General features: G+C 37.4%; 1 protein-coding gene across 15 annotated transcripts in view; it reads right to left on the reverse strand.

Moving 5' to 3' along the window:
* Window positions 1–27,037, reverse strand: part of CAP (Cbl-associated protein) — a 158,150-nt gene that overhangs the window by 23,963 nt on the left and 107,150 nt on the right. For 11 of the 15 annotated variants that reach the window (XM_074177557.1, XM_074177556.1, XM_074177559.1 and 8 more), the window contains 10 exons: window positions 26,671–26,804; window positions 25,754–25,829; window positions 23,317–23,352; window positions 22,113–22,275; window positions 21,563–21,677; window positions 18,593–18,625; window positions 18,066–18,131; window positions 17,718–17,770; window positions 17,492–17,664; window positions 12,254–12,310 (listed from right to left, as the gene is read on the reverse strand). In XM_074177557.1, coding sequence (XP_074033658.1) covers window positions 12,254–12,310; window positions 17,492–17,664; window positions 17,718–17,770; window positions 18,066–18,131; window positions 18,593–18,625; window positions 21,563–21,677; window positions 22,113–22,275; window positions 23,317–23,352; window positions 25,754–25,829; window positions 26,671–26,804 — 906 coding nt within the window. The remainder of the gene's footprint in view (window positions 1–12,253; window positions 12,311–17,491; window positions 17,665–17,717; window positions 17,771–18,065; window positions 18,132–18,592; window positions 18,626–21,562; window positions 21,678–22,112; window positions 22,276–23,316; window positions 23,353–25,753; window positions 25,830–26,670; window positions 26,805–27,037) is intronic. The other 4 variants (XM_074177560.1, XM_074177562.1, XM_074177563.1 and 1 more) reach the window with 4 other exon arrangements.

The raw sequence follows: 27,037 nt of genomic DNA on the forward strand, positions 1-27,037 counted from the left end.
TTCCCATTCCGCATTGCAAATATTTAAAATTACCGTTATTCTTGAGCAAACAATAAATGGCCATTTTGTTTGACAAATACTGGTACGATTGTGTAAGTGTGATCGTTCGCTCGTACGGTGACCAGATGCCAGAATAGCAAATTGAACCCAGCGTCATGAGCGATCAACACGCTAAAAAAACAGAGGTTAGGAATGGTGGAGGGGGGGGGGTGTTGGCGCCCTTTGGCTATGGCCGTCCACCGCCCTAAGAAAGGGTCCAGCACGGGCCTGAGCGAACTACACTTCAAAGCACCCCCGTACATGGTGATTTCCCACCATTTCCTCGTTATCAAATTCACCGTAACATCCGATTTTAATAACTATCTACTCTCTTCAGCTTTCGCTTTCGACACGTTTAGTTTGAGCTGTAGGAATGCGTCTTGTAAATTCTTGGCGAATCAATTTTGTTTCGTGTCTTGTTAATCCAGTCATTTAAGCTTAAATTAGGTAAGAATCTCGGAATTCGAGATACCCAGCTGTAAGTCTGTAAATACTTGTATATTGACACCCTAAAAGTTGTCTCAAAACCTACATATGGTAGGGTGTAAGCAACTATTAAATTTCAAGGTCAAAGGTCACAAAAATCGGTTTTTTGCGCTTTTTTTTTGGAAATATCTCATTTCCTATGGGTTTTTTTGCTATTTGTATTCATTATCAATATTGTAGAATACAAAATTCTCTACAAATTTTGTTTCAAAACATTTTTTATACGGTGAACCGTTTTCGAGATAGAGGGCGGAGAGCGCGCGGTCACAGCTTCACTTCGACTCAAACCTTATTGGCAGTCTATAATGCTCCGAAATCTGTGAAAAGTCTCGATCATCTTCGTTATATGCATTACGTCAAGTCTACAAAATTTAATAAACCTGTGCAGCTTTCAAATATTCCACCAACAAGTGCAGCTGCTCATCTACATTTCAATCGTGTATATTATCAAGTTCAAACTTGGTTAGGACATGATTTGGAACCCCAGGTATGGGGTTGGGCAATGCGAAACGATTTTCTGGAGTCTATCATGACAATTTTACCACCTGCTCCAGAAGATTTGCTGAATACAATTTTCTGCAACTGCAAGAGTGGTTGTGGTTCGCGATGCGGATGCAGGAAAGCGGGCTTGCAATGCTCTTAAGCTTGTGGCCAATGTAATGGGCAAGCTTGTCTCAATGCTTTACCATATCAGAGCGACATTAACGAAGATGGAACCTTTGACCCCGAAATCATGGAAGAACTTGAGACAAATGTCGTTGAAGACGATAATGAAGACCAGTTTGAAATTTACCAGCAGCCAGAAGACGACGATGAAGAGGAAGAAGATGATTAAATTTGTAAATTGTAGTTTTTGTACCCTTTATTCCATTTCTTTACTTTCAATAAAAATAAATGTATTCAATGATATTTTTTAATAAAAAGATTAATTCATAATTTATTTGTTTTTTTTTCATCATGTAAGAAGTTATAAATATCAATTAAGTTAAATTTCAAATATAATTCCTATATTTTCATTAACAATTCTGCAATTACATAGGCAGGTAAGTATTGTTAAATAAATTAATACTGAATAAAAAGTGGATAAGTTAGGAAAAAAAATAATAAAATATAATATAATAGTTAATAAAAATTGACAAACATTTATAATCATTGATTTATCGATAATTCATCAACCATATATGGCGCGTTTTCGACCGGAGGCACCGGTTGACCTGAAGTGATGCTGTGACCGCGCGCTCTCCACCCTCTATCTCGAAAACGGTTCACCGTATAAAAAATTTTTTCAAACAAAATTTGTAGAGAATTTTGTATTCTACAATATTGATAATGAATACAAATAGCAAAAAACCCATAGGAAATGAGATATTCCCAAAAAAAGCGCAAAAAACCGATTTTTGTGACCTTTGACCTTGAAATTTAATAGTTGCTCATATGTAGGTTTTGAGACAACTTTTAGGGTGTCAATATACAAGTATTTACAGACTTACAGCTGGGTATCTCGAATTCCGAGGTGAATTTACTATAATGACTGGAATATGTCGTGGGAACCGAGAAAGGATATTTCAATGAATCGTCTCTTTTTTCCGAGGAAAGTAAAAGTCGTTTTATAGCTTCAAGGTGCGTTTTGGGTGTAACTACTTTCCATTTCTTTTTGAAGCGCACGGACCGGCTAATCGAAGATTTCTAATTAGTTGAAATCAATACACTTGCTAGTGATTCAAAAAGCGACATGATTTCTGTGATTCTATGCGAATTTCTATCACACTTGCAGCCGTTTTGATGAATTCGTTCGACTTCTACGAAAATAAAAGTGCCTCTAACTTTTTTCAAACACGTTGAATAATTTTTCAAGTCACAGAAGCTCAAAGTTTAACATTCAGATGGTCATAGACACAATTACTAAATATAACAAATGTGGATTGGAATAAGTTTCTAGATCGTTAATTTCATTTACAACTACAATTTTAGACTTCACAGTTGTCATTTGTGGGGAGACGACCACTGGTCTGAGTGACAGGGGTGTAACCTTGTATAGTCGAAGTAAACGATATTGTTTACTCTTAAAGTTGTCGGCACTTTCAAAGGCCAAAAAAACCAATACACAGAAATGAACCTGCAGCAAACTAGTCCACGTGTACTGTAGACTAAGCGGTTCGTATTGGAGAATTTTTACTACCCGAGTTTTATGATTGGCTGAAGAGACATGAAATTAAATTTGAAGTCATGTTACCGTGACGAATAGAATGCGGGGAATGTGGCCTTGGTTATCGCTGTCGTGTTCAGTTTAGATAAAAAAATCTAAACTGTTGAGATCGGGGGATCTTGCTGGCCATTGCTGAGGTACTCCGCGACCTATCCAACGATTAGGATAAACTGTATTTAAATGGTTTCGGACAATTACACTGAAATGAGCAGGGGCGCCATTCATGTACCATATTCGATTCCTTAACGCAAGTGGCACATCTTCCAATAACCCAGGTAAGTCTTCTTCGAGAAAGTGTAAATGAGAACGACCATCAATGCGTCCTGGTAGAAAAAATGGGCCTATTAGATGATCACCTATAATTCCTGCCCATACGTTAACCGAAAATTGGTGTTGGAAATGGGTTTTGGTTATTGCATGGGGATTTTCTTCAGCCCACACATGATTGTTATGGATATTTTGAGTGGCATTCCGAGAAAAATTTGCTCTGTGAACGAAATTTGTGTCTCAATCTGCGGATTTAGTGCAATACTTTGTAGATACCACTGACTGAAGTTCACACGCTGTGGAAAATCTCTGGGAAGTAATGCCTGCATTCTTGAAATATGGTATGGGTATAACAAAAAATCAACAAAAATACGCCAAACAATTTGATGACAAATATCCAGAGTTCTAGCGATCTTCCTCGTACTCGTCTCAGGATGCTCCTCAATTTCTTGCAGCACCGCTTCCTCAATTTCAAGAGTTCTCACTACACGAGGTCTACCTTCCGGAGTCCTTTTCTTGAAACTAACAGTTTCCCCAAGTCGACGACGAATAATTGAAAAGGTTCGGCTATCTGGTAAGGCACGATTAGGATATCTTTCCTGATAAATACGCCTGGCTTCTGTTGCATTACCATTGGCAAGGCCATATACGTAATGCATTTGCGCCATTTCCGCATTCGTATAATTTACCATATTTACTGATATTCAGAAAAACAGCGGACTATCAAAATAACTTCTATAACACTTCAAAATCAATCAGAACGCGCTGTGACAGTTTTTAACACCAACACCTTACTTTAAACCAACATCAATATTAGCTACTGACGTTTGTACATACAGAGAATTCGTTTTTTATTGCTATGGTGGGTACGCTGTTTTTTCTGCTTTTAATCTTTAAAAGAAATCACATATCGACAAACTCCATATTTCCAAGAGGTGCAGTAAATAAATTCTGCTACACGTCATTTATTCCAGGATAACTAAATTTGTGTTTTCAAAAATCATTAAGCGGTGCTGCGTTATGACGTAATTTTAATTGAGAACAGTGCATCTGACAACAAACAAATACCTTTTAGATCCTCAATTATTTTGCAAGAAATCTGATCTCTTAGTTTGCTTTCAGTCGATGCACGATACCGCATCAGATTTTTAAGGAATTTATCCTTAAGTAAAGCGACTTTTAATTTTTTGAGCGAAAACCATGCGTCGGACAAAGAAAATCCAGCAAATCAAATATGTTCAAAAATGTATGGAGATTTCAAAAATAATTTTTAATTCAAGATAAAGTAGTGGCGTAGTATTTTTTTCGCCAAAAATATACATTTCAAAACTCGTACGTACGCCACTGGCAGAGAAAATTAAGAAAATTGTACATCAGAAAATGCGCCTTGAGGCATGGAACATATGTACCAAATATGCCAAAGATGTCTACAAAATTATCTCAGTTATTATTAAAAAACTGATTATTTTTGAAAAATTTGCCACCCTGTATCTCAAAAGTTAAGGCGTTTAGGACATACGTCCATAGGACGTTTTTTCCTTAAAATGGGTATAAGAATTACTTCCTTGAATATTAGCATGCGTTTAAGGAACACCCTGTGTAGAAATATAGTTTTACTGAATATACTAACTGTATGGCAACGGTCCGTAAACGATGGGAAAAGAAGCGACGGTGTGCCTGTTGAAAACGTTACGTCTCTGTTTTTCCACCTGGCTCGTGGATTTGATCCTCATGTTCACGTCCATTACGACCGACAATTACTACGTACACAGTTTCACCGAATCACTGAACATCGATACGTGCACTATTTCTATTGTTATTACCGCACTTCGATTTTTTCCGATGAACGACAGTGCGAAAATAAATATTTACCTTCGGCGAAGGTCACCAGAACGACTATTTTGAGGAACAAAAATCCATATTTCAGAACGACTGGATGGAACAGTCTAAAGGCGACAATTAGATTAGATATAAATACTCGTATACGTAAAAGTACTCAGATATTGGTAATTATGTCGATTGTGTCTAATGATCGATGCGGTTTATAATTTTTTTATCTAAAAAAGTCTGGGTGGAATTTGGAACCAAGGCAATGCTACCCAAAAATGAATGCTAACATGATGTTTTTTCACTTTTATCATCTTCAAGGTTCAATGGATTTCATACTACCGATGGAGAAATTAATACGGTACCAAAATATACAAGATAAAGTTTGCAGATGATTTTCTGAAATAGAAACACGAACAATAGTAAATACAATGATACTTTCAGAACGGTCACCAGTTCCAAAAATTCTGCATCTACAGTTTTCAAGATCCCAATGAATGACCTAAATTGTGAATCTGAAGATTTATCACTTTTTGACCGTCGCGTCGAGAATACTCAACACTTGTCATATGTCAGCAAAATATCACCCTATTCAAATAATCCAACTCATTGACTTGTATTTGTGTGAAAGTTCCAAAAAATATTCAATCACGGAAAGTTTAAATTGAAAAGGGTATATTTTTAGGGGAGATTTATTTTTGGGAAAGGAATGTTTCGGTTTTATACTCCTCCATCCTCATAAACAATGTGGCAATCTTTTAAAGAAAGGAAGGAAACAATCAATTGCAAAAAAGTTAATTCTATAAAAAGACGTGTAGGTCATGCGAAAAAGTAACTTTCAGACACAAACTGAAAAAAACCCTCCAGAAACAGCTACTTTCATATAAACATTGAATTATACTAACAGAAAAAACTTCGGAAACAAATACTTTTATATGAACACTGAATTATACAAAGAAACAATTTCCTCTATTCAGTTTGTATTCCAAACATTCGTTGTGGAGTTGAATCAGATACCAGCCATAGGATTGATACACAATTTACCTAAATGAGAGAGGTGAATTTCGCTTACTTGAGACACTGTCATCCTCACTGGTGGACATACGACGTTTCGGCGTAATTCGGCTTTAAACCCATTATTTACTGCAATATACTTGATGATATTAAGTTCTTTATATGGATGGGTTAGGTTAGTTCCAAAGTGACCAAATAAACCCAGCTTCTTAACGAAGCCGATTAGTTTGTATGGTGAGTATTTCAGATCAGATGGTGGTAGTATGGCTTTGCCGAACTCCAAAAACCTGAATCGGTCCCCAGGGGGTCTGACACAAAGCTGTTTCATCGTTAATGAGGTAGTCAAGGTGCAAGATTTCCACCTTGATACCTGCGACAACCTTTCCATATGAGGGTTTTTGCACGTCAGCTACACCTGACGATGCCTTAGATTCGACCGTGCAGGGCTTTTTTGTCTCTAGTTTTAGTGAATCATCACTTGAACGTTCGCTAACCTGCTCATGGGGGGTTTGTTCCTCCACCTGAGACAGATTCTGCGTACGCTGCTCAAGAATTTAGTGCAAGGCGGTTTTATAAGGTACCCCGTTCTTGGAAAGACTACTCAGTCGTTTCCTGGCTCCACACTAAACCTTTTTTCCAGGTTCAGTTATTGGATCAGGATCAGGATCCTGAACTAAACTTACAGGAATGTCAGTTGGAGTCGTAAACTCGACATCCATCTCCTCTATAGACTCACCCTCAGAGAGTATCTGGGAAAAGAAGGTCAATCATTGCAGAACCCCGCATTACCGTGACGAGAGGACGCCCGGTATTTTGAAGGTTCCGTAGAGACTGCTGATAGGCTCAGTGTCATTCATTCTCACGGCATGGATACACACATCTAGGCTTAAGCCATCGTTGGGATGCCATTCAGTTAGGGAATAACAGTGATTCTGTCATTCCTGTATCCAGCGGACTACGTGGAAGCAGGTATCCGATGGCCGCCAAAAACGGCATGCACAGTGGTTAAGGTAGTGAAAGATGAACAAGGACAGCTAATCGTAATGTACAATAATATCCGTATAGGACGGTTTGTGATGAATTGAAAAATCATGTTTGTTGTTCAATCTACTGATTGTTAAGTCCAAAAAATTTATTGACTTGTCTGCTTCTACTTCAATAGTGAATTTAATGTTCTCATGAATTTTGTTAATATCCTTATGAAAAGTATCTAATTGTCTCTTAGTAAAAACATACCGATACCAATCAACATCAAAGGATGTTTAAAAATCGGCTTCTCTAGATAATATGATTCAGGCAATCATAATTGAAGAGGTACCTCAGATATATAAAAATCGCAGAAGTTCAGGTAATTTGATGTTGTTTATAAAATTACTATGGATCTTCACCGAGTAATGACCGAATCAATCAGAAAAAAAAATACATGAATAGATCTTCGAATTGCTCCTACATCCACCGTGTTCGCCAGATTTAGCTCCTAGTGACTACTGGCTGTTCGCAGACCTCAAGGAAATAATCAACGGTAAGAAATTTTGTTCGAATGAAGAGGTTGTTGCTGAAATTTAGGCCTATTTTGAGGCAATAAATAAATCGGTCCTCAAAAGTGATACTGAAATGTTATAGCGGCTTTTGATAGGGATGAAGTTGATGAATAAAGCTAATCTTGAATAAAAAACGCTTTTTTTCCCAGACCCGGTACTTTTTAGCCCATGTGTTTATAAAGCCAAATCCTTCCTTTCCCAAAACTTAATATCTCCTTAAAATATACTCCTTCCAATTCAGAAAGAGTAATTCATCTCAGAGTGAATCAATCTACAATGAAGAACCTTTGAAATTGGTAGATGACAAGTCTCTTTTAGTTCTGTGAACATAACCAAGTACTATGGAATAAGCTACTTTGGATGTGTTTTTCGAACCACAGTTTTGTGATCGAAGTATCTTCCACCACCACGACTAAATTCAAAGACAAACGGTTCATCTAATATTCGAGAGTAATGGAAAAATGAAAACGAGTAAACAAAATGGCAGCAGTTGAAGTCGAACACCTATTTGTCTATTCCATTTGCCTGAATTTGCTTCAAATAAAGTCAAAATCATCTTCTAGAGTTGATAATACGGCAACTCTTATGATCATCAGCAAAATCTAGGCACTTAAATTTGGATAATTATTCCACAGTATCACTTATAAACAAGTTAGAAACCAGAGGCCCGCAATGACTTCCCCGAGGAACCCCGGCATACACTGTCACAGGTTTTGATAAACCAATTATTGATCTTTCTCCTTGGGTCACATGTATTAGTTAACCACCCAATCAATGGAGAACACACTCTGAACATCCGATGGATTCAAGTTTCCTGACACTTTTTTTCGCACTAAAAAATCATTTACTCACTGAGAAGAAATTCTGATGTATTCCACTGGGAAACAAAAGCGCATCAAACGCGAGCGTCGGCCTTTAGGGCCTGGCCTACTGCGAAACCGAGACCGGTGAAAGACTAAATTGCTTGAACGGTTTTTTCAATCTTCCGCCATTCCAGCCAGCCGAGTTTGCATTAAAAAAAGCATTAATTATTCTGTAGGTGCGAGAAATAACAATAGCGAATCCGTAATGATTATTCGGTACAGTCTTGCGGTACAACAAATAGTTTTCGTGTACGAGGGGAAGAGGAAAAGATGATGAAGGCTGATTTAGATTTACTGATATATTCACAACTGATTCAGACTAGAGAGGTTTTTTTCTTCTCGCTACGAACTGCCTTATAATAATAATAATGATTTTATTCCTTTGAAATGATCATTTAACAATGACATAGGAAACGTCAAGTAAAAAAAACATGTAGATGTATAATACGGAGTTAATAAATAATTCTTCATTCATAACATTTTTAAGTTGTACCAATGCTTAAAAACTGGTGTTGATTCTCTTGCAAACATAATTTATGTGAACTTGCCAACTCAACCCAGAATCTATATGAAGTCCTGAAAATTTTGTGATTTCCGACGGATAGATAGTGACATTATTTACATCAACCTGTATAGACTCTAAGTGTCTTCGGTTGAAGAATTGAACTAACACCGTTTTGTCGGCATTGACTATAAGTTTATTTGTCTGACACCATTTCGTAAATTTACAACTTATTGTGTTCAGTTTCAACTGCAGTTCCGCAGGACTATCAGCTCCTTCTGAGACTGCAGTATCATAGGCAAAAAGTGATAGTGATTTTGTACCTAGATGTTGAGGTAAATCACTGATATAAATCAGAAAAATTAGTGGTCCCAAAACTGAGCCCTGTGGAACTCCAGTGTCTACGTTGAATGAAACAGAGTTCGTATTATCCCATGTCATATATAATTTCCTGAACTTCATATATGATATTACCCATGCAAGAAATGTCCCTCTAATACCTCATAAATTTGTGTTTCAGTACTGGAGTATTTTCGGAATCATTAAAAATCGCCAGGGTAATTGCCATTTTAAAAAAAAGGAGACCCCTCGATCCAGGCCACCTGCACTTAGTATGCATGCTTTCGCCCTTCTACGCATGGAATTACGCACCCGTTCAAATATTCCCAGCGTCCTCCGCGACCTATCCAACGATTAGGATAAACTGTATTTAAATGGTTTCGGACAATTACACTGAAATTAGCAGGGGCGCCATCGTGCATGTACCATATTCGATTCCTTAACGCAAGTGGCACATCTTCCAATAACCCAGGTAAGTCTTCTTCGAGAAAGTGTAAATAAGAACGACCATCAAGGCGTACTGGTAGAAAAAATGGGCCTATTAGATGATCACCTATAATTCCTGCCCATACATTAACCGAAAATTGGTGTTGGAAATGGGTTTCGGTTATTGCATGGGGATTTTCTTCAGCCCACACATGATTGTTATGGAAATTTTGAATGGCATTCCGAGAAAAATTTGCTTCGTCTGTGAACAAAATTTGTGTCTCAAACTGCGGATTTAGTGCAATACTTTGTAGATACCACTGTAGATACCACACACGCTGTGGAAAATCTCTGGGGAGTAATGCCTGCACTCTTGAAATATGGTTTGGGTATAACAAAAAAATCAACCAAAATACGCCAAACAATTTGATGACAAATATCCAGAGATCTAGCGATCTTCCTCGTACTCGTCTCAGGATGTTCCTCAATTTCTTGCAGCACCGCTTCCTCAATTTCAGGAGTTCTTACTACACGAGGTCTACCTTCTGGAGTCCCTTTCTTGAAACTACCAGTTTCCCCAAGTCGACGATGAATATTTGAAAAGGTTCGGCATTCTGGTAAGGCACGATTAGGATATCTTTCCTGATGAATGCGCCTGGCTTCTGTTGCATTACCATCGGCAAGGCCATATACGTAATGCATTTGCGCCATTTTCGCATTCGTATAATTTACCATATTTACTGATATTCAGAAAAACAGCGGACCACCAAAATAACTTCAATAACACTTCAAAATCAATCAAAACGCGCTGTGATAGTTTTTAACACCAACACCTTACTTCAAACCAACATCAATATTAGCTACTTACGTTTATACATACAGAGAATTCGTTTTTTATTGCTAAGGTGGGTACGCTGTTTTTTCTGCTTTTAATCTTTAGAAGAAATCACATATCGACAAACTCCATATTTCCAAGAGGTGCAGTAAATAAATTCTGCTACACGTCATTTATTCCAGGATAACTAAATTTGTGTTATGTCAAAAATTATTAAGCGGTGCTGCTTTATGACATAATTTTAATTGAGAACAGTGCATCTGACAACAAACAAATACCTTTCAGATCCTCAATTATTTTGCAACAAATCTGATCTCTCAGTTTGCTTTCAGTCGATGCACGATACCGCATCAGATTTTTAAGGAATTTATCCTTAAGTAAAGCGATTTTTAATTTTTTGAGCGAAAACCATGCGTCGGACAAAGAAAACCCAGCAAATCAAATGTGCTCAAAAATGTATGGAGATTTTAAAAATAATTTTTAATTTAAGATAAAGCGTAGTATTTTTTTCGCCAAAAATATACATTTCAAAACTCGTACGTACGCCACTGGCAGAGAAAATTAAGAAAATTGTACATCAGAAAATGCGCCTTGAGGCATGGAACATATGTACCAAATATTCCAAAGATGTCTACAAAATTATCTCAGTTATTATTAAAAAACTGATTATTTTTGAAAACTTTGCCACCCTGTATCTCAAAAGTTAAGGCGTTTAGGACATACGTCCATAGAACGTGTTTTCTTCAAAATGGGTCTAAAAATACCTCCTTGAATATTAGCATGTGTTTAAGGAACACCCTGTATATAACGTATATGTGTAAATTTTGTGTGTTGTAATGTTATACAAATAGCTGAATTTATGCCAAAAGTATACTTGTTTTTCTAATCTGAATGTTAGATTAGTATTTATATTTTTAAATCTTTTATTGTAACCTAGTACTAAGGAACTGACTTGCTATAAATGTATCTTTGTACATAATGTAGTAAAATAAATATCTATTTATCTACCTATTGCATATAATTTGTTTATAAGTATATCAAAACCTATGGAGTCGAATGCCTTGGATAAGTCAAAGAAAAGCGCAGCTACAAATTTACCTTTGTCAAAACCACTATAAATATGCTCCAGAAAAGTTGCAGCCGCTCCTTCCGTCGACTTATTGGGGCAGTTTCCATGTTGATAGCTACTGATTATATTGTGTTTCACCAATCAAATCAAACCCTTATTTCGTTACAAAAAGAGGGCCTGTTACATTAAGGGTGCTAAATGGGGTTGTTTCCTTTCAAAACAGTCCTTTCAAAACTTGTAAAATAGGTGCATACAATAAATCATGGTTTTGTTCATAATTAAACAAACTTACGTTTCCACAAACTCGATTCTGAAAGCACCCTTGCGTTGAATATTGATGTGACAACTGAAGGAAAATTCGTAGACATACGAAAATTCAATCAGTAAGAAATTCCTCGTTCACTGGAGGCAGGCACGCGAATCCTGCTCATTTCTCGTCTATTTTCCCGCGAATATAAACAACTTCGAAGCAGGTTGCAAGAAAATCGATAAGGAGACGTAAATAAATCTGGGAGAGGTTATATTGCCAAGTGATGAGTGCTTCGTACAGGGAAAATTCAATATATCACAAAAAACAATTCGGAGTATTGTACGAAAGAAAACTGGTGAGGCTATTAGATCAGACGAGTTTGAGCTACAATCTAATCTTGAAGGAAATGCCACACGACAGACAGATGAGCAGATAGACAGATGAAATTTTTCACTTTCTTCACCTGTCTCGGCAAATACATAAGTTTGGGTTCGCTTTGGGAACTCCAGTAGGCTAGTGCTAAAGATCATAGCTCAAACACTCAAAGTTGATTATTGTTAAGTTTACTGAGAATTCTTCATCGACTCACCTGGATCTAGACTTCTTGCATAGTGCCCCTTTGGTGGCGGTATTGGAGGTTCTGGGTCTAACAAATACGTAAAAATGCAGGATGAAATGCATAATATTTTTCAAAATAGTGCAAAATGATAAGTTTGTTTTTATGTGCATATGACAATATGAAAACTATGTGTATTTCAATGAAGAGCTGTTTATATGAGTCCACGACTTTTCAAATCTATTTCTTGATATTATATGGTATAAAATAACTGGTGTACCTCAAGATTCCAAACTGGACCAAACCAGCGCGGTTTTCGACATCTGATCTCACCTAATTTTGATACAAATAACAGTTTCTTAAAGACATTGTGAATTCCTTAGAATGTTCAGAATGAAACAGGCTATCGGAAATAAATTTTTAAATGGTAAATAAATAATAAGACAAAAAGTTACATTGGAAATAAATTTTAGGGGTTGCGTTTTCCACCCCTTACAACCATGGGGTAAACCAAATAAATATCTGGCTAAGTGTCTTTTTGGTAGTACGAAACGTCAGGTTAATTTCAATATTGTAACTTTTTTAGTGCTTGTGAAAAAACTTGTTATACAAATTTTATGTACCCCCTTTAAGGGGCTGTATCTTAACAAGGGATGCTCCAATGAAATTTCTTTATATGAAAGATCCTATCTTTTTTTTTGATGAGGAATCACCTCCTTGAGTGTTTTACACTTATTTAGTTACACCCTGTATAATTCAATTTTGAGAAAGTTGATGGGTCAAATGTCGAGGAGCATATAAACTAACTCTTCTTCCACCACCACTACCACAAAGAACAAAAACAATAACATAATATCATGCTACGAACGACTCAAATGAAAGCATTTGAACCTTCCTACTGTCGGTAACGGTGCCAAGAATCTACCATTCCGTGTGTTCTTAGCCTAAATACAACACCTTTAAAGGAAACCGTCGGTTTCGAGCAAAAACTCCACCCATTTTTGTACCTTGCCACGTCTTTCGGCCGGTATCGGGCAACGGGTTCGTGAATCTTCGGATCATACTTCTGATTTTGGAAAAAATCCGCAGACCGATGTTTCTGGTGGACAGGTTTGAGAATGGAAGGGGATTTCTTTGTTTTAGGTGGTGGGGAGATGGATTTGGGTCTAGCTCTATCTCTGCGTACTAGGGAGGTATCTCTAGAAGCCACAGAATGCTCGGGAGACGAAAGGGATCTTGTATTATCCTCCAACTTAGGATAACGATGGGCTGTCCAATCAGCTGTGAGATAGGGAGCAATATCTTTCAGTTCCCGAATGCTGGGAGAGGAGGTGTACATATGCCCCACCAAAGAAATATCATCCTGACTATCATACTTTTCTTTCAGCTTCTCCACTTCACCAACTGGACACCCTAGTATCTCTGCTAACTCTTCAACACTCTTTCTGATCTGTCCCTCGCCCTTTGCTCCTTTTTTGGTGTACAAACTCGCTATCTTGCTGATGATATTGATATGTGGCATGAATCTGTCTTCAGCCCTCAAAAAGAGGGGGGAAACGACACCCCCTCTTCTCGTACGGCTTCTCCCCCTCCCCGAGTATGCGGGGTACTCGTACTTTCTCCTCAAACTGTCAACATAGCCTACGTTGATGTCGGGGTAGATTCTATGCAGATCAGATTCGCTTCTGGATCGTTTGAGGGTGCTTCCTCCAAAAATATCTTCTATGTATTCAAATCTATGCTTGAGACGACTCACTTCACCAGTCATTCCTGAAGATTGCTTTTCATAAGGGGAAATGGACCTGCTTCTGCAAAGACTGTCATTGCTAGTTGTTGCTGACAGCTCTGATCTCAAGGGGCTCATATCTGTGGCGCGCAACTCAGGCTTTTTCGGTGTGAACTTTTGCTTCCTCGTAGCTGAAAGCGGTATGGTGGCGAACTTAACAAGATCCTTTTCACCAAAGTAATCCTTGAGGCTCTGACATGACTTGGATTGGAATAACTTGGATTTCTCTCCGGGTACTTCAGCTTTCTCCTCACATTGAGGCTCAGAAATATCGTAGCTGTCAGCAGGCTTGTATATGGTTGGAGTGTAAGCTTCCAGCTCTTTAGCTTTTTCAAAATACTCCACTTTCTTCTTGATCTCATCACTCTTATCTGCGCAGATAACAGTTCTAGTACTTTCGTCGGTACTCCCACTCTCAGTTTCACTTGTGGAAGATACTTTTCTGTTACTTAAAGCGTCGCTTTTCACCAGAGCTTTCGCAGGTAGCTCAGTTTTCACTTTAGCATCTGCGGCAGCTACAGCGCCTAATATTTCCCTTCCAACAACTACGGGTAAGGCGGATTTATTCTCTCTGCGGTAACTTCCCAACTTCTGCAGCAGTTCTTTACTCAAACTCTGAGAGATTATCTTCTTGTCGTCTTCAGACATGTCAGAGCTTTTCTGCACTGGTGCTTTGAACATCTGCTCGGAGGAATCTGAGTTTCTCCGCACTGTAAGGGTTGGAACATAAGTCAACTTGTTGTCTTTAGGGACATCAATGGAGTAATCTTCTTTCTCTTTGGGAACGTTGTTGTATATCTCAGCAAGCTGTTCCTTCAGGATGTTCACCTGCTCCATAGACAAGCTGCTCCAGATTCTGCTACCGATTCCGTGAGTTAGCAGCTTCTCTGAATCCAACAGCCTCTGCCTTGCCGTCTTGATTCTACCCTCAGACTGTGATCGGCGTTCTACTATGGTATTTGCTATGTCCACCACGGAAGTTCCTCGCCACAGAGGTTTGTAGGTATCTTTCAGAGCGGAGAGTTCCCTGCGTTTGGAGTTCTCCCGTTCCGATTCTTCTTCTTTTATCTTTTCGAATTCTTCCTTGATATCCTCAACAGACTTCTCTTTGATTCTCAGCCCTCTGTCGAACTCCCTCTTCCATTTGTATTTGGCAACATCTTTGGGTAGGTACAGGAATCCCTTTTCCTTCTCCTCCGCCCTAATTTGGTTATACAGCAACCCCAACTCTTGTTCAGCTCGTTCCCTGGTTCGGACTTCTCTCCATCTCTCAAAATCTATGATCTCGCCCTCACATCTCTTTCTGGGCTTCAAACTGCAGGAGCGTTCAAGTTTCCCTACCTTCTCTATTTCAGAGTAGAACTGGTTCAGGTCTTTGAACTTGCCACTTTGCTTACCAGACTGGACAAAATCATGGAAATACTTCTGATAATCCTCGCTCTTCAAAGAGTCCAAAGACGTGGTGCTGTGGTTCAAGTTTGGACACATATACAAGCTGTACTCCGGCGGTTTTTTGTCCAGCTGGAGATGCTTGAACTGCATGATTTTCCGGCAAGACGGAGATCTGCACAGCTTAGGAGACGGGGGAGGAGATACTAGTTTTTTGCGTTGCACCAAGGGAGACACCGGTCTGCTAGTCTGTGAAAATATTAGCTTGGGGGGTAAACTTGAACTGCGCTTAGTCGGAGCTGTATCTTTCGGCTTGGCGCTCTGGCCGAAGCTCACTGATTTTGGACTGGCAGATCTGGAGCGTATCGTGGCCATATCCAGACTGATGAATTTGGAATCGGTTACGGGTTTTGTATGTTTCAGGTACACTTTCATGGCGCTGATGCTGGGTTCCGAGAAAGACGATCTTCTAGCAAGTTGGTTGGTTTTCTGGACTATCCAAGAGTTTCTGCTAATGTTAGAGGGAGTTGGAGATACATCTCTAAGGAGAAGATGTTGGAAAAAGTGGTCACTTTGGATGGCGCTTCTATGTTTTCTGAGGTCATTCAGGGTAGAGGCACTGTAATTCTGATGTTTGCTTACGGTTGCTTTACTGGCTGCTGTTATCGATTTATCTAAAAGCACATCCTTTTTATGGATATTTTTATCTTTTTTTATTTCATCGTTTATTTTTTCTTTCTTCGCCTTCTCTCCTTTAACTACAATATCAGCTTTAACGGAGGGTTTAACGATGTCTTTGCCCTTTCTAGCCATTCTGGGGGAGCTTAGAGATTCCTGGGATGACTTGATGACTTTTGACCTCTCAGAAGACGTAGAAAGACTCGGAGATAATCTTTTTGGAAGCTTCGGAGAAGAAGGAGTGCTGGTTTTACCCTTGACAGCCTCTTTACCTTTGACATTTCTACCTGAAGCTACCACTGGGTTAGATTTCTTGTAATGCGCACCAGCAGGGAGAGTCATCGTTGCTTTCTTCACCTCTGTGGGGGATAAGAGATCTGGTGACTTAGCGAGTTTACTAGCCCTTATATTCAGGTTGAACTTACGTTTCTCTGACGCAAAAGTTTTGGGTACTACCTTCACCAAATTCAAGCTTTCCACTGAAGAGCTAGGACTTTTCCTAGGCGTGGACAACTTGGCAAGATTCCTCACAGAGTCAGTGGACTTAGATCTGCCTATGGCGCTATGAACATTCGTCTTGCTCTGGATATTTCTCGAGGATGACCTACCATCCCTGGAAGTAGTTACGCTCGAAGTTATTCTGCCTTTCATGTCAGAAGTGGTAGTGATTTTCTTAGAAATGCTCATCTTCGGGCTGGAGCTGCGTTTACTCAGAGTTGGTGAGAGCTTGCAAGTTATTTTGTCCTTGAGATATTTGACGTTTGATTTATCGGTGCTGGAAGAAGTGGTGAAGCACGTCTCGTGTCTTTTGCAAACGGGAGACTTGTCGGACTTGATCTTCAGCGTGGAAACGAATCTCAAAGTGGGGTTATTCCTGGAAGATCGTCTTCTAGGAGGGGAGGGGGGTGGAATTGGAGGCGGGGCAGGTATGGCAAAGGATGGACCGGTTCTTTTGTAGTCTAAAGAGGAGCCTTGAGAATGATGGACTGTAACGGGGTAGCAGAGTATTTCCTTCTGCGGTTTGATATTTTTGTGAATTCTTACTCGCGTTAGGGTGGGGGAAATCGGGAAAAACTCCACAAAGTCCGTTTCTGCGAAAAATTCGAAAATTAGTTTGTATACCAGTCGTTAATGAACTGTGCTCAAGTGATCTGGAAAAAAATATGTGTCTAGTGTTGATGAGGAAGAAATGCATGTAGGGAAGCTCAAATACTTCAGCAGTTAATGGATCAGCTCAAGCTTGAAGTTAACAAACCTGTTTTTAGTAGAAATCCACCACCTTTGGCGAAAGGAGACTGACTCTTGCCTCCATTGTTTGTAGTTGGCTTTAGTAAGAGAAATATCATGCTTTACCTCCACCTTATCTGTTTTAGTATATTTGAGTCAGTAGAGGCCAGTTGATTCAGCTTCAAACTCACCTTTTGGTCTTTCCGGTGCAAGCTTTCTCAAACCTTTAAGTGGTACATCGCCTCCTTTCTGAATCACCTTATACGCCTCCTTCTGTTCCTTGGGACTGAGTTGGAGGTCGCCTTTTTCTTTCCTCCTGAATACTAGAGTTGAGTCGCTTTCGTAACCAGATTCCTTCAGTGCCCTTGAAGTAAAAACCAATTGAATAATGATGTCAAGAAGGGATAAGTAACTTACTGGTTGATGAAACTTCTGGGGTGGGGTTGCATCCGTTTTTGTTGCTCCAGGTGCTGTAAATGAAATGAGGTATGAGTTTCAGTCTAGGTTTGGTTGAGTGGTTAGTGGGTTGTGTATCGGTCCATGCAGTAGTGTTGCCATAAAAGAAAGTCCCAAAACGTCGACCATGCTGGAAAACATGCTATACACCATGATAGTGTTGTAGTGTGCTTGTGGGTAATGTACCTGCTCAAAAAAATCAGAACATTGGGTTGGGAATCAAAGTTTCTGACATTTTGTTTGGGTACGGAGTTAGTGGAGAGATTTGGGAGAGGAAACATGAATTCGAAGCATGCTCTTTTGCCTTACGGATCTTGAGAGAGCTGTGGCGAACATGGCTTCGTAACTTGGCAAAGCGGAGTTATCATCCAGCCACTTTTTGCGAAAAAAAATAGTGTTAGTACAGAAATAACCGTGACCCAAATCAGTTAGAAAATAGTGTCCAACAAGTATGGTTTTATTAAAAATAGTATTTGAGCTGTAGACCCGACTCTCAATCATACATTTTGGACACTACATACTTGGAAAGTGGGTTTTCAACAAGAATGAAACCTGTTTCATTGCAGAAATCTACATGGAGCAATTGAAAGGGGTTTCTGTTTGTCTTTCATAGAATCCTTCTCAAACAACACGTGAGAGGCTCTAAGTTGGAGCTTTGTGTAACCCCATGAGTTGGTACTACATTGCTATGAGATTCACTTTTATATGTTATTGATATTATTCAATAACTGTTTTCGTATACGTTACTTAGTACTACTTTGAGAAGGACCTATTTTCAGTGAAAATTTTAGTATCAGTGTAAAAAAAAATCGTGAAATCTATTCAAAATATCGTACCCCGTCGAATATATCCATAACTTCGTCCCACCACTAAAAAAAAATGAGAAACAAAAATGAAGGATTACTAAAACATGTATCCAATTATAAACATGATAAAATATCACTAGCATTCCTAGTATACAGTTTCTAGATATGTGTGAACTACTATAAGCATAACATAGGTTAAGTTTGTTAAAATTCACACTTTTGTACGACAAGTTGCATACACATGGACATTAGCAACACAGCATATTTCCAGATGTTTTTATGGTGCCTAAAAACTTTTAATCCATTATATTGTACATTGAAGTTAGTTGGTTAGATTTGAGAGGATTTGTCATTTTGGTAACGTTTTGAAAAATCTCCAGATTGTTTTACACGAATCAAGGTCCCTGCTGATTTCTAAATTCTAATGAGATTACAGTTGATGATATTATGTTTTGAGGTGACCATTTGGGAATTATTAGAATCAACGAAATATGTTTTTTCTGTGACGGAAAAAAAGTTTAACATTTTATCTCTGATGACAGGCAACAAAATGTCACTTTTCATGAAACTACTTTTTTCACCGGTCCCCGTGAAAAAAGTGAGTACTTTTTTCACGGATATATATATTTATATGTACACACATCGGAAAAGTCTAGGGATATTTTTAAAAATGGCAATAATTTTTTTAAGATCGCTTTAGAGAAAAAAAGTTGACGAGTGATTATTAAACGAATGTAACTTACAACAAAATTTATTAAACGGTCAAAAATACTGAGTGCGCATATAAGCAAAACTAAAAAAAAATATGGCTCTTCTTTGGCACCCCGAAAAAAATCATAATATCAAAAAAAATTGGAATCAGTACAAAGAATGGCCTCCACGCTGGTTTATTACGGCCCTACATCTATCGTGCATCGACAAAATGAGATGGTCAATGTCTTGTTGAGGTACATTTGCCCATTTAGCGATTAAAAGCTCTCTCAATTGAAACGTTATGTGAATGTTCCCCATATGCGGAGTAATTCTTCGTTGAAGCATGTCCCACACATGCTCGATGGGATTCAGGTCCGGTGATTGTGCTGGCCATGGAAATACATCAACTCCTTCGTTGGTAAGCCAGTCAGTCACTAGATGCGCGACATGTGGACGAGCATTATAGTGCATTAGGTGGAAGTTTTCACCAACAGCATTAGCAAACGGACGGACGATAGGTAAAAGAATGGTGTCGAGGTACTGTCGAGCTGTGAGGGAGCGATTTGGAAAAACGAGATCGGTTCTGCCGCCGATCATGATTCAGCCCCATAGCATTACTGTACCACCTCTGTATGTGTGGACTTCCTGGACGTGTCTCAAACGTTCATTATTTCCAGGTCGTCTCCACAGTCTTACTCGACGAGAATCTGGATGAAATCCAAATCTGGATTCGTCTGTAAACAAAACTGTGGCCCAATCATTTGCATCCCAGTTTTGATGTTCTTGACACCACTCTAATCTTCTACCGCGATTGCCTCTCGACAAAGATGGACATCTAAATGGCCTTCTGTTGTGGAGATCTGCTTCATGCAGTCGATTTCTGACAGTATCACGACCAATGGTTACCTGGTGCCTCTGCTGCAACACGTTAACCAACTCAGGTGCTGTGATTGTCGGTTGTCATCTTGCGGTTAAGACCAAAAATCGGTCTTGAACTGCAGTTGTAGCGCGTCCTCGCCCTGGATGTTGTTCGGCTGAACTGCCAGTTCCACGGAAACGCCGCCACAATCGACTGATAACACTTTGGGAGACCCCCAAACGAAGAGCTACATCATTTTGTCGCATGCCACCTTGAAGAAGCCCTACAGCTCTATTCATCTCAGCCAATGGTAAGTGATGGCGTTCCATGTTAAAGCACAATATTTCCAGTTCAATTGCTGAGCAAGAACTGCACATTTACTATGATTTATACATGTTGTGTATTTTGTTATTAATAAATTAGTTTTGTTTATTACCCTTTGATCGTTTAATGCAGGTACTAACTACAAAATAACAATAAATCCAGTTCGCATTTATGACGATGTATCTCTGTAGTTGTTCGTAAAATAATTTTTTGCTGCGAACTGGTTTATTTTGGGCAGAAAATACAAGAGACATTTTTTGTTTAGAATGAAACAGGCTATCGAAAATAAATTTTTAAATGGTAAACAGATAATAAGACAAAAAGTTACATTGGAGATAAATTTTAAGGGTTGCGTTTTTCACTCCTTATAACAATGGGGTAAACCAAATAAATCACTAAGTGTCTTTTTGGTAGTACAAAACGTCAGGTTGATTTCAATATTTTAACTTTTTTAGTGCTTGTGAAAAAAATTGTTATACAAATTTTATGTACCCCCTTCAAGGGGCTGTATCTCGACAAGGGATGCTCTAATGAAATTTCTTTATATGAAAGATCCTATCTTTTTTCCGATGAGGAATCACCTCCTTAAATGTTTAACACTTATTCAGTTACACCCTGTATACACATAAGTAAAGGTAGAAATTAAATTTTTCAATATTGAATCGTCGTTTTCCCCGTCACAGAAAAAAATTGTGTATTATACACGGGACAAAGTCTAATACTTTTTTCCCTTGTATAATAAATAACTATTTTGTGACCAAACGAGGTGGATTGAAACTCATTGGCAATATTTATAACTCCTGGGCGTTATATATTGCAAAAAATAGAACCAGTTAATATTTAATAAGATGAAAAACTTGAAGTGACCGTTGAAAGGAAAAATGTAACTTCAAATTATCTAGTATCTTGCAAAGTTTTTCTTTGAATGACGAAGGCTGAAAAAATATTAATCGATAAGACACTCATATTGAAATGTTTGTATTACGTTGAAACAACAGTCCAAAAACATTGCATTTCTGACCCAAGCCAATAGATGGCGTTCTTCGTGAAGAGATATGTCATTGCCTTCATTTGGATGTAGTTAATTTAGTAACACAAGATTTTACTGCGAGTTCTAAACTCACCTCTTTTGCTTCCTTTTCAGAAATCGATGAATGCCCTGGAGTATAGTTTTCTATCCTACCGGGTTGGTTTTTGTAGAAATCATGTGAACTTCTGAGAATGTCCGACGATGATGATCTGAAATCAAAATTATAGTTTTTATAGTGTATCCTCAAAGGACTCAAAAACCCCCAAACATCGAGGCTCCAGAAATATTCAATTCGATTCCAGAAAACATAGCAATTCAATATTCACTTTCCAGTGCAAAATTGCAACTACTCCTCAGAACAGTTTTTTGAGCATCACTTCTGAGGGAATGTTTATTTCATTTTTAAGTACTGATTTGCTTTTAATTATCTATAATAATTGTTTTTATGTTTTTATGAGGTGTTTGCCATTCATTTGTTGCTGGTATAGGTATGCATTTTGTTTGACCCTTTGTTTGACTTTTTCCATACAGCATGTACTGTCTCCAGGAAATAAAATAATATCCAATTCTATTCTACAAACCCATACTTTCTCTATTGAGAGTACTTTTAGAGCACCAAAACGCTTTCTTCGTATTTTCCTCACCTTTGCGTGGAAGGCCTGGGCATGGTAGACGTGACATAAGGTACTTTTTCCTGCATCTGCGGCCTTTTCCTATCCAATGTTTGGTACTTGTAATCCGTGAAGTCGCTATCGTACGCCCCTGGTTCCGGTTCCGACAGGTAACCGGAAGTGTACGGATATTGTGCTGAAAAATTCGATAGAATTGTACTTGATAAAATATTTCGGATGATGTGTTTCGTTAAGGTTTTGTGAATGCGGAAAGCGGTTATTAGCTTCACAGTGATTATAATGCAGAAGGAATGTTCAAAATCAAAGCGGAATGTACAAAATGTGAAAAATGTTAATGGGAGTAACATGATAGCATGAAATTGAATGAAGTAGCAATCTTTCGGAATTCAAACGCGTATACAAGGTGCTCCTTAACCTTAATGTCATGTAGATATTTAAGAAGGTGATATTCTATGATATTTTTGCGAGAAGAAGAAAACGGTATTGTGAAAAACAATTTATGGCTTTTGCATCAAGATAATTCACCTGCTCACTCGTTATTCAGTAAGTTTCTGGCCAAAAACAACATCGTAATCATGTCTCTGCCACCGTATTGAACAGATTTGCCACCCTGCGACTTTTCCCGTTCCCAAGATTGAAGAAATAGAGAGCTGAGAGCTGAAAGAGCTCAAGGCCATAAAAAATGCATATCCGAACTGCTTCGGGAATTGAAAAAAACGCGCTGCACACGTAGATGACTAAGTAAGTTTTGAGAAAAGTTAAAATTCACCTTATTCTTTGAACAGAGAGCGCGTTTTATCAACTAGAAATGTAACCCCAACAGCTACGTCGTTTTTGAAACACAGAAATGTAGCAGGAAATATCTGTTGTTTCACATGCACATGAAAGAGATTAAAAATGTTATAATTCTCAATCAAAATGGTTTCAAAGAAACTAATGATACTCACAGAATTCGAAACAAAGCAAAACTCTCACTTATAGCCCGAACAATAACAAGCTCAAACAAAGCAATTCTTTAGGAAATATCTTAATTACTAAATCATGCGATAACAGCGGTTCTAGATCGTTAAATTTTACCGGAAAAGGTCAAGACATATCTAATCTAATTTTTTGAAAAATTCAAATTTATGATTGTTAGCTGGGTTATGTGATACAGGGTGAAGTGAAGCTGTTGAAGCAGTTTGTAATCGAAAGCGAAACAAAATTGCGGAAGTACCTCTTTTTTGTCTATATCGAACCGTGACCAATTCGTCTGAAAAAATAAGGAAAAAATAATCATAATTTGTGTTAATTTGAAATACTGGATGTTCCAAAACTTCGCGTTCCGAAGGGGGCCAAGCAAGAACGGGCTAAATAAATTCGTACGGATTTTATTTTTCAGTAGAATCTATACTAATTTTTTTCATATTCAGCCAGGATTGGTCGTCTTCCAGAATAAAATATCATTTTATCTTCTGAGTTATTAGAAACTTAAATAAAGGTTTCTGTATGAACTGAGTTGCAAGATTCGAAACAAAAAGTTATAGAAAAGAAAGAAGTTTTTTTTATTACCTAGAAGCTCTTTGAGGGCAGGTTAATTTTTATTTTCATATCTCAAGCACATCAAATAACGGAAGAATGACGATAAAAAGTTTAGGCGACACTTAAAAACAATGTTAGAAAAGCAAGATACTCTCCAAAAGAAGAACAAGAGAAATAGAAATATGCTCGAGGAAAAAAAACAAAGCATGGTAATAGGGATATGAGAAATCTGAAAGAAATAGATCAGGAAAGCTGGAAACATGATATCAGAGGAAAAAAGAAAATGGAATTGAAACAAGCAGAATAAGAAGAAAAAATTTATAGAAATCATGAAGTAGAAGAGAGAAAGGGTAGAAAAACTCTCTGAGAAAGTGAGATTAGAGGAATTTTGAAAAAATACGTAGAAAAATAATTACAGGAGAAGCAGAGTAGAGAGCAAAGAGAAATAAAATTTGAAACTTCTAGAGAATGTCGAAATTATTACCTCAAAAAATTCTCAATCAATATTTACAGATTCATAACAGTATAAAAATACATTTCAGAATGAACTTGTTGTTATAATTAACTTTACTGTGGTATATAATACCCAGTACTCCTAAATTGATACCTTCAAGAATTTTTGAAACATCACTAAAAAAAGTATGCTGCCTACCATCAATTTATTTATAATCACTTTCTGTTCTACGTTACATTTTAGGTAATTATCTGCCATAACATATATTATTTCAAACCTTTATAATTTTGAGTCCCAAGAAGAATCAGAACACCCAGTATATTTGTGAAAAATAATAGAAATAACTCGAGGTGGTGTATAAATCCACTCTACGAAATCTTGAATTGTTGACCATAAAGCATATCTGGCACTCAACAGTCTTCGGAAATTGATCGATAAGCATATTATTCAATATATCAAGGTGACAAAGTACTCAGTTAATATTCCAACTTTTCCATTTTCCAAATTGATTTATAAATTTTTGAAGTGTGCTTCAATTAAGGAAAGTGAAAATGAAGATCGATGCACCCCATTGCAGATTTATCAAATCAATCAAATCAAGCAAAGCAATGAAGTCAGCCAAATCAATCGAATCAATCAAATCAGTCAAATTATTCAAATTAATAAAATCTATCGAATCAATCAAATCAAACAGATAAAGCAGATACATCGAATCGACCAACTCAATGAATTATGTAATTAGTGTAATCAGCCAAATCAATCAAATAATTCATATCAATCGAACCAATCAAATCAAGCAAAGCAATGAAATCAGCCAAATGAATGGAATCAATCAAATTATTCAAATCTATCAAATCGATCAAATCAAACAGATAAAGCAGATCAATCGAATCGACCAACTCAATGAATTATTGTAATCAGTGTAATCAGCCAAATCAATCGAATAATTCAAATCAATCAAATCAACCAAAGCAATGAAGTCAGCCAAATCAATCAAATCAATCAAATCAATCGAATCAAATTAGTTATTCAAATCAATCAAATCTATCGGATGAATTGAGTCAATCAAATAAAACAGATAAAGCAATAAATCGAATCGACCAAATAAATCAAATTATCCAAATCATTCAAATCTATGGAATCAATCGAGTCAATCAAACAGATGAAGGAGATCAATCAAATCGACCAAATCAATCAAATTGATCTTGAATTATCAATATTATTTATCAATAAATTCGATAAGACATCAATCAAATCAATCAAGCCAATCGAAATAACCAAATCAGTGTAATCAGCCAAATCAATAGAATTATTCAAATCAATAAAATCAATCAAATTATTCAAATCAACCGAGTCAATCAAATCAATGAAATCAAATAGATAAAGCAGATCAATCGTATCGACGGAATCAATCAAATTAATCTTGATTGTTGATATTATTTATCAGTCAAATCAACCGAATCAATCAAATCAGTGTAATCAGCCAAATCAATCGAATCAATCAAATAATTCAAATCAATTAAATCAATGGAATCAATAAAACCAATTAACTTTTTACCAATTAACAATTTTCGCAATCAATTTCCTGTAGGTTGAAGAATGTGCCTGATAAAAATCAGGGCATTTGCCCTGATACTTTTTGGTAAACTATTCAATTATTTTATGATTTTATACTCACCGCTATGTGGTTTCTGCTTATGTATAGTGTCGTACATCCGTTTGTACCATTTGGATTGATTCTGGTCTTTGATTTCCTGAAAAATTGAAAATAGTAACCTCTGAATTGATGAAATCATTTAAAATATTCCTCTATGATCTAATTTCGGGCTTATTCCTTGGATGAAATTTTGGAAGTAGAATAATCAATATATTTTCAGGAGAGATTAATATTTGGGAAACGACCAACCAACGACTTATTGAAAAGACCAAGAATTCAATATATTGCTTTGCTGACGACAGCACACTTGTCTGGTCATTCCATTTGGATTCCTTGACATCGACTGCTGATGCATATCTTCACCGTCAGCAGGTGGTTGAATATCTGATTGAGGATCTAGAGTTTATTTAGAATTGAGGTGAGAGTAACCATGTTCAACTCAATGCCTCGAAAACCCAGGCATCGGTTTTCTCCAAAAAGATAAATGTCTCTGAACTGGACAATAATGTCAGGGCAGACAATTAATTCCGCTTTTTGCATCGAGAAGTTTTTTAGAGGTTAAAATTGACACCAATAAATCTTGGCACAATCATGTCGCTGGGCGCAAAGGCTATTTGATTCAATCCCAGCCATAGGAATCTTGTTTGTGTCTGAAATTGACTTCTTTACATGATCTACCCATCTTTGTAAATAGTTTATGCTTTGGAAAATTCCCTCACTTTTTTATATACAGATGGAGACTAGAACGTCAAAATTTGTCTCTCCCAAATAGAATAATCAGTATCCACAAAAAAATCTATGTGCTTACAAAGTGACCACGTATCTTGTAGGTTCAAAATAAAACTATAACGGCTAGATAAATATTCAGTTAATCAATTCAAACGTGAGCCTCTTCCTCACAAATTCTACTGGATTTTTTTCATTGATGTTCTACTTACAGATCTGAGAATCAGAGGCATTCCATCTTTGCTGACAGGACCGATTCCTTCGTATTTCCTGGGGCTTAAATCGGCCATTTTCCGGGGGTTTTCGTTTTCAGATTCGCTCGTGTATTCGTTTTTTATTTGATATACTGGAAATAACATTCGAAACATACGTCAATAATCCAAATTTAATAAGATAGACCTACTTCAAAAGTAAAGATAACCGGTGATAAATAGATAACCCTCATCTCCAATTACAATTTTTTTGTTCGATCATAAACTAGATTAAATTTTGCAGATACATTGTTTTCTAGGTAAGAGCTATTCCGGTACTGAAATTCGAGGAGGTCAATATTACCAGTTATTTTCAAAATAAAAAACG

Source organism: Leptinotarsa decemlineata, unplaced genomic scaffold (genome assembly GCF_025532065.1).
Source record: "Leptinotarsa decemlineata unplaced genomic scaffold, Ldec_3_MD MMD2_tig00002974_RagTag_RagTag, whole genome shotgun sequence".
NCBI lineage: Eukaryota > Metazoa > Arthropoda > Insecta > Coleoptera > Chrysomelidae > Leptinotarsa > Leptinotarsa decemlineata.